The sequence below is a fragment of the Gymnogyps californianus genome, chromosome 2 (assembly GCF_018139145.2).
Source record: "Gymnogyps californianus isolate 813 chromosome 2, ASM1813914v2, whole genome shotgun sequence".
Lineage (NCBI taxonomy): Eukaryota > Metazoa > Chordata > Aves > Accipitriformes > Cathartidae > Gymnogyps > Gymnogyps californianus.
Genome location: NC_059472.1, coordinates 125896815 through 125909231, shown reverse-complemented (window position 1 = coordinate 125909231; position 12417 = coordinate 125896815). Strand labels below are relative to the sequence as shown.

The following is a 12417-nucleotide window of genomic DNA, read 5'->3' as shown; positions in this document are numbered from 1 at the left end:
GGATTATCTAATTACTTTCCACTTTTCCAAACTAACTGTAAAATGCAAGAAGCATCCACTTTGCAGAGGTAGAAATGGCTATGTAAGGTGCAAAGCTGGTCAAAATAAGGGTCTATTTGGATTAAAACACAGTAATAAATATAGCCAGGTAGGCTCTGAATTTAGTTATAAGATTAAGCAAAATTCCTTAAAACACTCATCATGATAAGATTAAGATGTCCAAGAGCCTGCTTGTGCTACTCAGGGCTCTGAACTGCGGTAAGGATACTCAAGAAAAAAGTCTGCTTACTTAGGAAGTAAACATGTGTTCCTGTGCTGTGCCTTGCAGCTTTTTTAAATGAAGTGTACGCCTCACCTGTGTCCTCCCCACCGCCTCCTCATGGCTTTGCAGCCTCAGAAACAGTTCCAGTGTGATTAAGAGAGCATGTCCCTTCCCTGAAGTTGCTGTTACCACTCCTTGCCTGCTTCATTTCGGGTAAGTGAGGAAGATGAGCAATAGCTGTTCTGTTTCCTGCTCCCTGAGGTTCTGCAGGAGCTTAGGGAAGAGCAGACGGGAGTTTGTCAGGGTCTGCCTAGATCTATGGGCAAAAGATGTCATTTATTCCCTGACACAGTTACCACCAAGGATGAGACAAAAGATGTTTGGGTTCTTTCCTTCCTCTGTTTGTCCTTGGACTCAGCCACTGGCAGCTGCTCTATTGGCACTAGTGGGTATAAGGTTCCATAAAGCAGAAGGGATAATTTAGGTTTATCAAACTGCAGACATTCCCCTTTATCCCTTCCAAGTACAGCCCAAATCAGGCTCTTCGGCCAGGATCTTCAGGAAAGAAGTGCAAAACATGACTAGTCTGACTTACTGCTGCAGGGGACTTCCATTTCACTGGGGGAATCCCCTGCAGAGAAAATGCGGGTAATTTCCACTCTGTAGAAGGCAGAAAATCTGCTTCAGACTGATTGCGGTCCCTTGGGTTCCTGAAATATATTTGGTCATTCATATTGAAAGGACTGAACAAGCCTGCTGTATGGGGTTTGGTTTGCTGTGGTGGATGCACTAGCCTATTCCTTAAGCACGCATTAATCATGCATTAAGCATAGAGGACATTAGCCCACATTCTTCTGGAACCTTAACTTCATTAAAAGGGAACATGAGTGCCCACGGCTTCTCTTTCTTTGCAAAGATGTAACTTTCCCTACAGAACCACAAGAGATCCTCAGAATTTTACCCATCTTTAATCAGAAAACCAAGCTCTGATCCTGTGAATTAAGATGTTATGAAACCAACAGAAAATAATAGGAATGCGGAGGTGCTGAAGAACGTGTGGAAATAACACCTAAAAAAACCCAATTTTCTTTTCTAACCTATCTTCACTTTTCAACATTCTCTCCCACGTATGGTGATGAATTAAGACAGGCAATGCAGGGAATTCTTCCAGTTACAGGTCACTACATTACAATAGCTTTGGAAATAAAGATTTTTCCCTTCAGTACATACAAGATGAGATTTTTAAAGCAGTGGCTTAGTCTAGGATTCAGTTGTCAACGATTTCTGTCTAGAAATTACCCAAGAATTATCCTGTGCAATTATCTTAAGTTGGGCTTTAAACCAGCACATAGAAACAAACCTCTATTCTGGACACTAAGCAGTGATTTATTCCCTATCTTAAAGAAAAAGCCAGGCTTTCTTTACGGACACGGAAGCAAGTTATTACCTCCCTCCCACCCATCCCTAATATGTTTTATCTTTATTCTTTACAATCCTGGATAGCGAAGCGGCTCAGAGCCATGAGGAGCTCTCATGCCACATGGTTATTTTCCCAGTTGTTTCTTCTGGTTCCACCTGAATGATAGTGGGAGCTGTTCTGCTTCTGAGCAAAGGGGAGGAGGAGGAGCTGCAAATACTTAGTTTTTTAGGTTAGAGCAGAGTGAAAGAGATCTTAAAAGTTGTTTGCCTCACAACTTACAACTCTTTTCATATTTAATGGCTTGAAAAGATTAGGTTGAATAAATTGTAATGACTTGGGGGTTTACACTATTGTAGAGCAAATAAAGAAGTCAGGCTAGTGATAACTTGTCTCTGTTCCCACACAATCATTTTACTTCAGAATGCCATGAAAAATACTTTAAACAGATTTCTGTCAAGGTACTATTCGAATAACAGGCTTACCTGGTGTTCAGGATTCAGTCGTGTTTTCCTTGATAGAGGATGTAATTTTTTAAGGGATAAGGACATACGCAATTAGCTGAAAACTCTAAGGAAATTTCTGCTGCAGATACCTTCCTTGCTACTCCACTTCATTCCACATGCTGATAGCGGGAAAATCAAATGAAGAATCCTGATCTCTGAATCACTCAAATGCTGTATTTTCAGACACAGCTGGTGCTTCAGAGATCAGGGTACCTGCGAATTTCGGTCTACATTTGCCAACATACAGAGTGGGATTAATCCAAGTGGCAACAAAAGCAAAGCAAGATTGTAGAAAAAAAAATAAATTAGGTGCAGTGTGAGAATAAACTATCTACAAATGGGAGAAAGAGAATTACCAGAGAGGGAAAAAGAATAGAGAACAGGCCAGATCCTCTGGACTATCCTTATGGCTTTGTGCCACCACAGTAGTATAAGGAAAGCCAGCTATGGGAGAAGAATCCCGTAACAGCATAAAGCTACCGCAGAGACTCATGCCATTCTGCGTCCCCGCCTCAGCTCAGGATGGAGGACAAGACTGGGAAAGAGAGGGCCTGCTGCTGAGAGCTGCCTGCTATCTGCTCTCCGAACAGCCCCATGGGGCCCAAGACTCAGCAGGGAAGAAACGGGGGGAATGACACAGGCTGGGATAGTTCCTGCGGAGCTGAAAAGTGGAATCAGGTAAAGAATGAATAAAGGCACCTTCGTCCCCATTCCTCCAATCCTCTGCTGATAGTAGTTCAGATGGACAAAATGATCTGGTTCATTAGGATTTGGTTGAAAGAGACCGATAGAACAACAGGGTGCACCACGGACAACTGAATATTTCCATCTCACTTTTTAATATAAAATATTAAAGTTTTGAAAGTGAGATATGCTATCACAAGAGAGATACTGTTATGTTTTCAGCTGTATCACAGTTCAGATAATTCCTCATCTTTTCTCCACCTCAGAAAACCAATCCCTTTTTATCAGTTATAACTTGATGACAATGTTCATTTAACAACTTAAATAGCAATATTAAAATGACATGTCCTTTTAAATGGGAATGAGCAATAATTCATAAATAGAAATGCAGAAGAAACCTCAAAGTTGCATTTTCCTATTTCTTATTTTGACGTGTAACAATAACTTATAATTTCCCTGCTTTTTAACTGAACAGAAATGGATAAAACTTGCCATAAATGAGATCTCTGTACAGCTAAATAAGTCTAAAAATCTAAATTGATCCAATACTTCTTTAAATTAAACACTCTTAAATGGAAACGTGGCTCAGGTTTCTCCAACTTCATGGATTTTGATTGACATATCTGTCCTTATAACAGACACTCTAAATCAAGAGGCCTTAACAGAAGTGTCCTTAACTGTAACAGTCTTAAAGCGTGACTGTCTGTGCCAGCTGAGCCGAACTCCGGTGTGTCTCTCCAAGGAAGCTGCAAGCTTCTGTGAGAGTAAAGAACTTGGGTTGTTTCGGATGCGTCCAGTGTTGTAAATAGCGTCAACTTTTAGAAACCACGTAAAACTAAGCGGGGGGGGAAGCGTAATGTGTGTGCCTTAGCACTCCAGCGTGGGTGAAATCTAACACTGGACTATTGCCACTCACTTCAAAAGGGCCAGGATTTCACTCTATATGATCCAAATTTACAAAAGTCTTCCAAAGGATTTTGAATAATACAGTATTATGCAACCTTTAGCATCTGAGGGCCAAACATCTTATTTTGAAAGGTCAAAAGGATAAAACTGGGAGCAGTTGACTACCCTGGCCTGCTCTCTTTACACTGCATAGGTAGGGCTCATTCAAAACCTCCACTTTTAAAATCACAGGGCACACCTCAGTGTGCATATTCTATTCATAAGGCAGTAGAAACCTTCTCCCTAGTTTACTTGTCCTTAATTTAAGCCCTACCATTTAGGGCTTTGGGCCAGAGGTTACACACCAAAAGAAAAATCAGGGCCTGACTCTCGATGACTCAAACCCTTCACTTGGTGCTGGAACACTTCAGCGCTCCCTTGATTTTTTTGGCACTGGGAATTCATGACCCAGATTCTGGGACACTGTATGGCCCCATCCTACCCCTGTCTGAATTAGGCTATTCACTGAGCTTCTCTCTCTGTGCTTCCTGCGGATCCCAGCAGAAAAGAAGAACTATAATGAAGCACACCGAACTGTCACTGAAGTGAAGTCCTGACACGGGCTGAGGAGTTTCAATAGACGAGGTATTCGAAGAGGAAAATTTATGCCTCCTTTAAGGCACCTTTAAGCAATCAGAGCAACACTAAGGAAACATGGTAGAAGACTCATTTAGAAGTGAACTTCATCTCTTCCTGGATGGTTTTCAGGAGGTCTGTTCTGGAATGACTGAAAGGAGAAGGCATGATTTAAATGATTTTAGAAAAGGGGACTGTGATGTCAAGAGCATGCAATGCAGCCGGCAGCCTTTCAGTGCGATGAAAAGCATTACTTGCAGGAGATTTGCATTCTTTAAAGGATTTTTATGCATCATATTCTGTTCATTACTTATTAGTCCTTGTGAGAAGTCAATGCATGCTATCAGATAGAAACCCACCTAGCTGACACTAGGAGCTTTTCTCCATGAGCTCATCAGAAGCAGGAAAATGTCTTGTAAACGGACACGAAATACGAAGAACTAGCTGACTGCGGCATTTTTAAGTTTAGGTGAAAACGTCACTGGGATTATTTAACAAAGAAATAGGAAGAGACAAAAAACCAAGTTATTTCAAAACAATCAACAAAGATTAATTTTATGTACAGGGAAACTGCAAAAATCACTTCTGTTGTCTGAACATGAGAGCAGGTGCCAATAATGCTTCTAATCCTTAAATATCTCAGCAGTGCTTCAAGTTCTCAATTTCTGTATGTTTGGTAGCACAGACTCCACCTACACCGTAACCATGAGTCAGAAAAAGTACAATACTTGACAGCTCAAGCAAGGAGAAACTTTTCCTTGTACATGTGGAATGGCGAGAACACATTTAATGTTTTAATTCCCTTTAGTTTTTAAAAGGGGGAAAATATTTTGACTTGCCATTACCCCTTTACCCTTGGCTAGTGTATTTCCCCATTAGACGAAGAAAGGTTTAAGGGGTTAGAACTTTACATAATGTAGCTAAGCATAAACTGCATGTTATGTAAAGATTAAAGCACCAGGGTCAGCACAGGGACAGAAGTATCTCAGTTAGGCCAACACAGCCAGTTACCTGACAGCCAGTTCTGTTAGAGGTTTGTTTTGTTCCAGGTTAATATTATTCATACTAAATATGTAACGTTTAAGTGTGGCTCTCTCTTGGCCTCTCCCAGTCCTTATTGCGATGCTTGCCACGGAGGTAATGCCTGCTTGCGTGGGAGGCGAGATTCATTTACCTGACTACAATCACGCTACAGCACCTATCTCCAACTGGGATGCTGTACGTCATCCGATGTTGTTAGTGGCCGGGGGCTGTTTGTGCCATCAAGCTGTGCTAATGCGACGCAGCAGCCTTGTGGTCGAAACTACCACGATAAACACAAAAGTATGACCATAAAGTACCGGCCTCGGCCCTCTCTCCACGCTGGAGAAGGCACCGTGTGCCCTCGCACCACCCCTTGCCAGGTAACACGCCGTCCCCCCCGCCCGGACCCTTCGCTCCCTCAGGGGCACCCGGCGTGTCTCCGGCTGCTCCGTCAGGCGGAGAGACGCGGTGGCTTCGCGGAGACAAAGGCCGCGGGGAGGTGCGGGCAACCGGCCGGCAGGACCGGGGGGGGGGGGGGGAGGGGGGCGCGGAGGAGGGGGCGACCGGCGGAGGGAACAAAGAGGCAGAAAAAGACAAGAAGAGCAAAGAAAGTTGATACCGGCCCCCGCGCGCCTCTGCCGCCGCCGCCCCCTTGCCCCGGCCCGGCCCGGCCCGGCCCGGCCGGCCGCCCCCCAGGACTTTCGCGGGGGGCCCGCGGTGCGGCCGGGCACACGCGGTGGCGTGCGGCCGCGGTAACCTGCCTGCGGGAGGGAAGAAGGCCGGGTACCCTAACCTCCATCCCCCTGCGCAGCCCCGCCGCCGCCCCCACCCGACCCCCCGGCCGGGGCTCCCCGATCCCCTCACTCCTCCTTCCTACTCGGCCCCGCTGACCCCGCCCCGCCCCCGCCCCCCCCCCCCCCCCCGTGCTTCCCTTTAACGCGCGCTCCCGGCGGCGGCTCTTCCCCCTCCCCCCGCCCTGGCCCGGCCCGGCCCGGCAGCGCGCGGCCTCCAACGGCCCCCGCGGGCGCGCGCCCGCGCCCCATCCTCCGCCCCCCCCCCCGCCCCCCCCCGCCTGTCACTTTCCCCCTCCCCCCCCCGCCCCCTCGCCGAAAGCGCGCGCGCGCGCGCCCGCCCACCCCGCCCCTCCCTTGGCGGACCGCGAGCGCCCGGGCTAATTGGCTGGCGGGCGCGCGCGCGGCGCTGGCCGGGCGGGGGCGCGCGCGCGCGCGGAGGCGGCGGGGGCGCGCGCGCGCGCGCGGCAGCGGCTTCACTTCTCTTCGGGCAGCGGGGGCAGGAGCGGCGGCGGTGGGAGAAGCAGCAGCAGCAGCAGCCGCCGCAGCAGCAGTAGCAGCAGCAGTCGCTGTCGCCGCCGCCGCTGCTGGGGAGAGAGGGGAAAGGGGAAAGAAAGAAGAGGGCGAGGAGCGCGGGGGAGCGGGCTCATGACTCAGTGAGCGGCTGCAGCCCCTTTCCAGCCCCGCGCCCGGCCGGAGTCGGGGCGACCGCCTCGGATCGTCCCGCAGCCTGTGCCCGGCACCAGCGAGAGAGAGAGACCTGCGCTCGCCTGCAGGTAGCAGCGATTCCCCCCCCTCTCCGCCCGCCCCGTCCCTCCCGAGGTACACCTCTGCCCCGGCTTAGGTCCCCGCCTGCCTCCCCTCCCCCCGCCAGGCTCCTACCCCCCCCCCCTCGCCATCCCTCCCTCACGGCAGCCCTCCCCCTTTCCCCCCGGTTAAACTGCGACCCTCGGTCTTTACCTTTATCCTTCATCTCCCCTCCCCCCCTCCGCATCCCCCCGGCGCTGCCTGGTACCCCCCTTCCCCCCCCTTGTCATCCCCGGCCGTGCCCTTTCTTAGCAACAGTCCCGTCCGCCCCCTGCTACCTCGACATCTCTGCCACCGCTCCCCCGGCTCCATCCATCCTCCGGTCATCGCTCCAGCCTCCATTGCTCCTCAGCACCCCCACACCCCTTCAACAACTCTTCCGTGTCCATTTGTCCTGCTTGCCCCGCTGCGGGCGGGAGCAGCGGCCACCCCCACCCCACCCCCCCCCCTCCACGCCCCGGCCCCGCTCCGCGCCGATCGCGTGGTCCCCGCGGCACTCGCTGCGCCCCTGGGTCGCTCCGGCGCCGGGGTACCCCCTGCCCCCCGCCCACCCCATGACCGAGCCTCCCGGGGTACACCATCCCCCCACACACACCCCCCCCGCCGCAGCGGTGGGCGCCCCGGACTGGAGCCCCTCGGGAGGGGCACTACCCCCCACCCCCTCCCCGGAGCGCCCCGAGGAGCCCCGCAGCCCAACCCCCTCCCTTCCCTCATGTGCCCCCGACGTCTTCCTCTCGCAGTCTCCTCCTCCTCCTCCTCCTCCTCTCCCCGGCTGTCTACTACTTCTCACCCCGGCCCGGCCGCCGCCTGCCTGGCCGGGGGGGTGCGGGGTGCGTGTGACGTTTGAGGGTGCCCATGCCCCCCTCCCCTCCCCCCCCCGGTACGTCCCGATGCCGCACGCTGGGTCTCCCCGACGGGCGGGGGGAGACGGGCGAGTCGCGGGTGTGCCCACCCGCGGCGGTGGGGCCGTGGGAGCCCGGGGCTGCCGTCCCGTCCCTCCGGGTGCCCCTCTCAGAGGCGGACCCTGCCCGGCCAGAAAGCGGGCTCCTTCTGCGTCCCCTCCTGCGATGTTTTGGTCCTTTTGCCCTTTACGGTTTCTAATGAAGATGAAGTAAGGCGGCTGCTGCTGTTGCTGCTCTTCGTGGACCCTGCAGAAATATTCAATTTATCTTGGCTTATAGGAAATTAAGACCGCTTTACAAAGACATCATCACTAGCTCTGCTGCCCAAGGGACCCATCTGCACATTGCCAGGATCTGTCTGTCCCTGACTGCTGGATTTTTTTTTTTTTTTTTTTGGGGGGGGGGGGTGTGGTTGGTTTTTTTGTTGTGGTTTGTTTTTGTTTTTTTTTTCCTTTTGAGGAGGGGAGGGGAAGGTGCCAGTGGATATATATAACAGAAGCAGGATCTTTTGGACACTCTTCACTTAGAATTGGTAGTTGTAGTTACACTTGTCATCTGTGTCTCTGCTGAATCATCTCACGTTAAGGGAGAGACTTTTAAGTCCCCTTTCACTCCTTCCTCTGTCCCCGCTGCTCGTTTTTCTCGGCACAACAGCAGGGAGGTTAGCAACCCTCGTCTGAATGTAGAATAGCCTGGCAGCCGGGGACCTGGACATCGTGTGTCTTTCCTCTCGCTCCGTGTGACAGTTGCAAACACACTCATGGCTGTCCAGATTCAAGGAGTATCTCGTATTTCTCTGTCTGTGTTCGTGGCAGTGAAATGTTTTCCTAACAGTGTCATCCCCTCAGTTGCTTTTTTTTTTTTTCCATTCTGTCATTTGTTCATGTGTTTGTTTGTCTTTTAAGTTTGACCACGTTTGAAGTGTCTAACTTCAGGCCCTTTAAAACACACTTTTACCACGATATTGAGCATCCCTTGAACTATGCAAAATTCCTAAAATTGCAGATATCGTGAGGAGAGGGCATGGAAAGAACTGCCTGGATGTCAGAAAGGGGAACAGAGAGAGAAGGAGAGAGGAAAAAACCCCGAGAAACTAGCCAGACATCAAATGACAGATTTAAGCATTTTCCTGTTGTAAATGCTAGCATTACATGTTACAGTAATTATATGCTCTGGGCTACTGTTACACTGTTTGTCTGCTGGATAGTAACCTGAACTTATGAAGTGAATACAGTTGTTTTTGGATAATAGTAATATTTATAGCCAAGATTATTCACAGCAGATGTCCTATGCATATAGGTTTTATTAAATATGCTTTTAACTTTCTGGCCTCCAGTGTTAAAGCCTATGTACGTTGTGAAGAGAATTTTTCTCTTTAAAATTAGATGTATTAAGCAAAGATCAGAACTAAAATCTAGAGTAAATAAAGGCCATCAAAATTGTTATAAAAAAAGATGAGATTGTATTTTAGCTGTATGTAGAAGCAAAGAAAATGGGTACCTACTATCAAAATTGCATTATAGTTATTAAATGCATATTTTGACTTGTCAGAATATGATACTTTTGTGTTTTATTACCTCTACATCTTCTGTTGCTTTTATGTTATAATCTGACAACCAGGATGTAAATATCTAAACATTAACCTGTGTAAATGTATGAATTATGTTAAATATAATGTTGTAGCTGTACCGTAGGAAAAATTATTTTCTAAGAATGAACAATTTTTGTATTTTAATTTTAGGACACAAACTATGCATTATTTCAGTTACTCCAATGAGCAGGCTAGGTGTTGTGTTTTTATATAAATTTATATATGAAAATATATTTATAAAATATTCTTTTCCATAATAAAAACCAAAATGTCGCTTAAGCTGATTAAGGGAAACCTAGTCCCATATCCATCACTTGCTATTACTTGATATTTCTTTTAGCATCTAAACATTTTGTAGGGATGCCATACTTCCAGATTTCCTTTTCAGTATAGCTTCATAAATTAGACAAAAAAGATCTAATTCCTCCTGAAGTTAGTTGGATTGTGTCAATAATGCCTGAAAAGATTAGTTCTTCCACTCCACAGTGTGTACTATTTGATAGAATTAGATCTTGGTAAGGCTTTTGCAGAATAGGAGTAAATTTATTTTCTTACATGCAGCTATAACTAGAACACGGCCTTTTTAAAAAGCGTTCTTTTCAACATAACCCTGTTGGCATTGATGTTACTTTACTTTTCCTTTGCTGTCTCTTTCCATAAATATGTGCAGGGAGATGAACTTTGTTTAATCCACTGAATGAGCATGGTTGAATCTGAGCCTGCAATCTCATTATTCTCCCTTGAGAGAGTATTAAAACATGTAATAGTCAAGGTGAATAGTTTTGTTCTTAATTGTGATGGTGTCTGTACGTAGGTAAGAGGAAAAGCAAGTCGAAGTTCACAGCAATTTAAAACTCTTTGTGTATGAAAGAGCAAATTCTTGATTCAGACAGATTCGATCAGAAAACCACCCAGATATATGGGGATAGCGTGGGTGTAAGCAAGTAAGGTTTGGGCCTGTGTGCTTTGAAGGTGGTTCTTTTATTAAAATCTCTAGAGGAGGATGTATAAAATATGTATATAAACTACAGGTTGGGAGTTAAAGGAAAGACCTTCTGGGTTTGGGGTTTTTTTTCTACAGTTTTCTAACAGTCATTGCCACCACATATGCTAATTCAGTAAGAGTTTTTCATGGACATCTGCCCTTCATTAGAACAGTTTGAGAAGTCATGACAGCTGTAACAGTGGGCTTGTAATTCCTCATCTGTCGGCATATTGTTATACTATTTAAAGTGAAGGAAGAAATGAAAATAGCTAACTAGTATCAGAAGTGTGCAAATAAAGCATTAACTTGACTTCTGAAATATACTGAGATTTCTTGTCACTCGTGTTCTCTGACAGCTTTGTTGCCTCATGTTGCCTGAACAGAATTTGTCAGGAAAAAACTTCCTTATATCCTCTACCAGCGTGCTTACTGCTCTGGAAGCATACTGTTTTAGTAAATACAAACAGTCCTGTGTTAGTGCCTTTTCGTTCTGTGAATGTTTCCATCGAGCATGCCAAGATGTGGATTTTGTAATGTGGAAACCCACATTATAGACTGGGAATGAACCCACAGATTTATTTCACATGGGATAACAGAGAGTCTTAAGATAGTAATAGCTCTCAGTTTTTAACGAACGATGCGAGATTTGAACCGGTGGCATAGTGATGAGATAGCTAACTCATGATATTGTCGAGCGGTTGAAAAATATCATTCACAGTGAATGGTAGTATACTTGCAGAATTATGTTTCCCACTTAACTACAATAACTTATGCTTTTCATATATATAAGGGTTTATTATTTATTTGGTGTGGGGTTTAAAATGACCAACTCCTGAATTATCATTAAGATGCTTATGGCAAAACTCTTCAGTACTAAGATGACTGAAGTACTGTAACACAAGCATTATGTATTAAGACAAAGACATAAATCTCATGTGTTATTTCCTTAAAGCATGTAAGAAATACTATTGGACGGTTTCTTCTGAAAAAGCTAACTTTTGTTGTTTGTTTTTTGTTCAGTGCAGCATCTGCCATGTCTACAGAGGGGCAGAGAGTTGATGATAGTCCAAGCACTAGTGGAGGCAGCTCTGATGGAGATCAGCGTGAAGGTGTTCAGCAGGAACAAGAAAGGGAGCAAGTTCAACCCAAGAAAAAAGAGGGCAAAATATCAAGCAAAACAGCTGCTAAACTGTCAACTAGTGCTAAAAGGTACGGTGTTCTTTCTGGCTGTTTATTTTCCTTTCTCTTTTTTCAGCTGACCATCAGATGTATGTATTGAGTCAGTATATTCATTTTCTTATTGTTTTATTATAACACTACTATGTCAGTGTAATAGCCTTTTGAGACTGGTCACAGTAATGAGACCTGTATACTTTTTTCCCTTCTTTGACAGATTGGCTCTTTCACGTGGTTTTAATAGTAGCTTGCATGATAAAAGCTGACATTTTTTTATTGCTAGTAAAACTCAGACAGTTTTGTAGCCTTATAAAATATATCTCTGTATGTGTATATATGACTGATGTTGAAACTTGTCAGTGTAACTTATAGTTAATTAACCATAAACATTTCCGACAGTTCAGTAACTCAGCATGTTAGGACTACCGTAATACCTATTGCTGTAAAGTACTGCGTTTCCTTTTCCCAGATGGTCAGGTCAGAAATATTTGAGTGAACAACAAATGCATGTTGGTTTCATTACTTTAAACTGTGATCTGTTTTAATACCCATTTCTGTTCCTTCTCTTTTCTGCTTGAGAGGAAAGGTGGGTTTGTAGAATAGCTACTTAAATTATTCTATGCTGTCATGTCAATCTCCAGATAACGATTGTCTTGCTTGGACCAGACGGAAGGAATTTACAGTTTAGTGTTCCTCCATTAGTACACGTAGGGGTGTTAGTCTAGGCAACAGAATTCAAATGGGATTATAGT

At 46.4% G+C, this 12417-nt stretch overlaps 1 protein-coding gene across 2 annotated transcripts in view; it reads left to right on the top strand.

Annotated features, from left to right (window-relative positions):
* The first annotated feature begins 6837 nt into the window (after nt 1-6837).
* The window catches only part of LOC127012608 (ubiquitin-conjugating enzyme E2 E2), a 220729-nt gene continuing 215149 nt past the window's right edge, over nt 6838-12417 (top strand). The window contains exons 1-2 of one of the 2 annotated variants that reach the window (XM_050890825.1): nt 6838-6980; nt 11515-11698. In XM_050890825.1, coding sequence (XP_050746782.1) covers nt 11523-11698 — 176 coding nt within the window. In that variant the 5' untranslated portion in view covers nt 6838-6980; nt 11515-11522. Of the gene's footprint in view, nt 6981-11509; nt 11699-12417 lie in introns of both variants that reach the window. The other variant, XM_050890824.1, reaches the window with a different exon arrangement.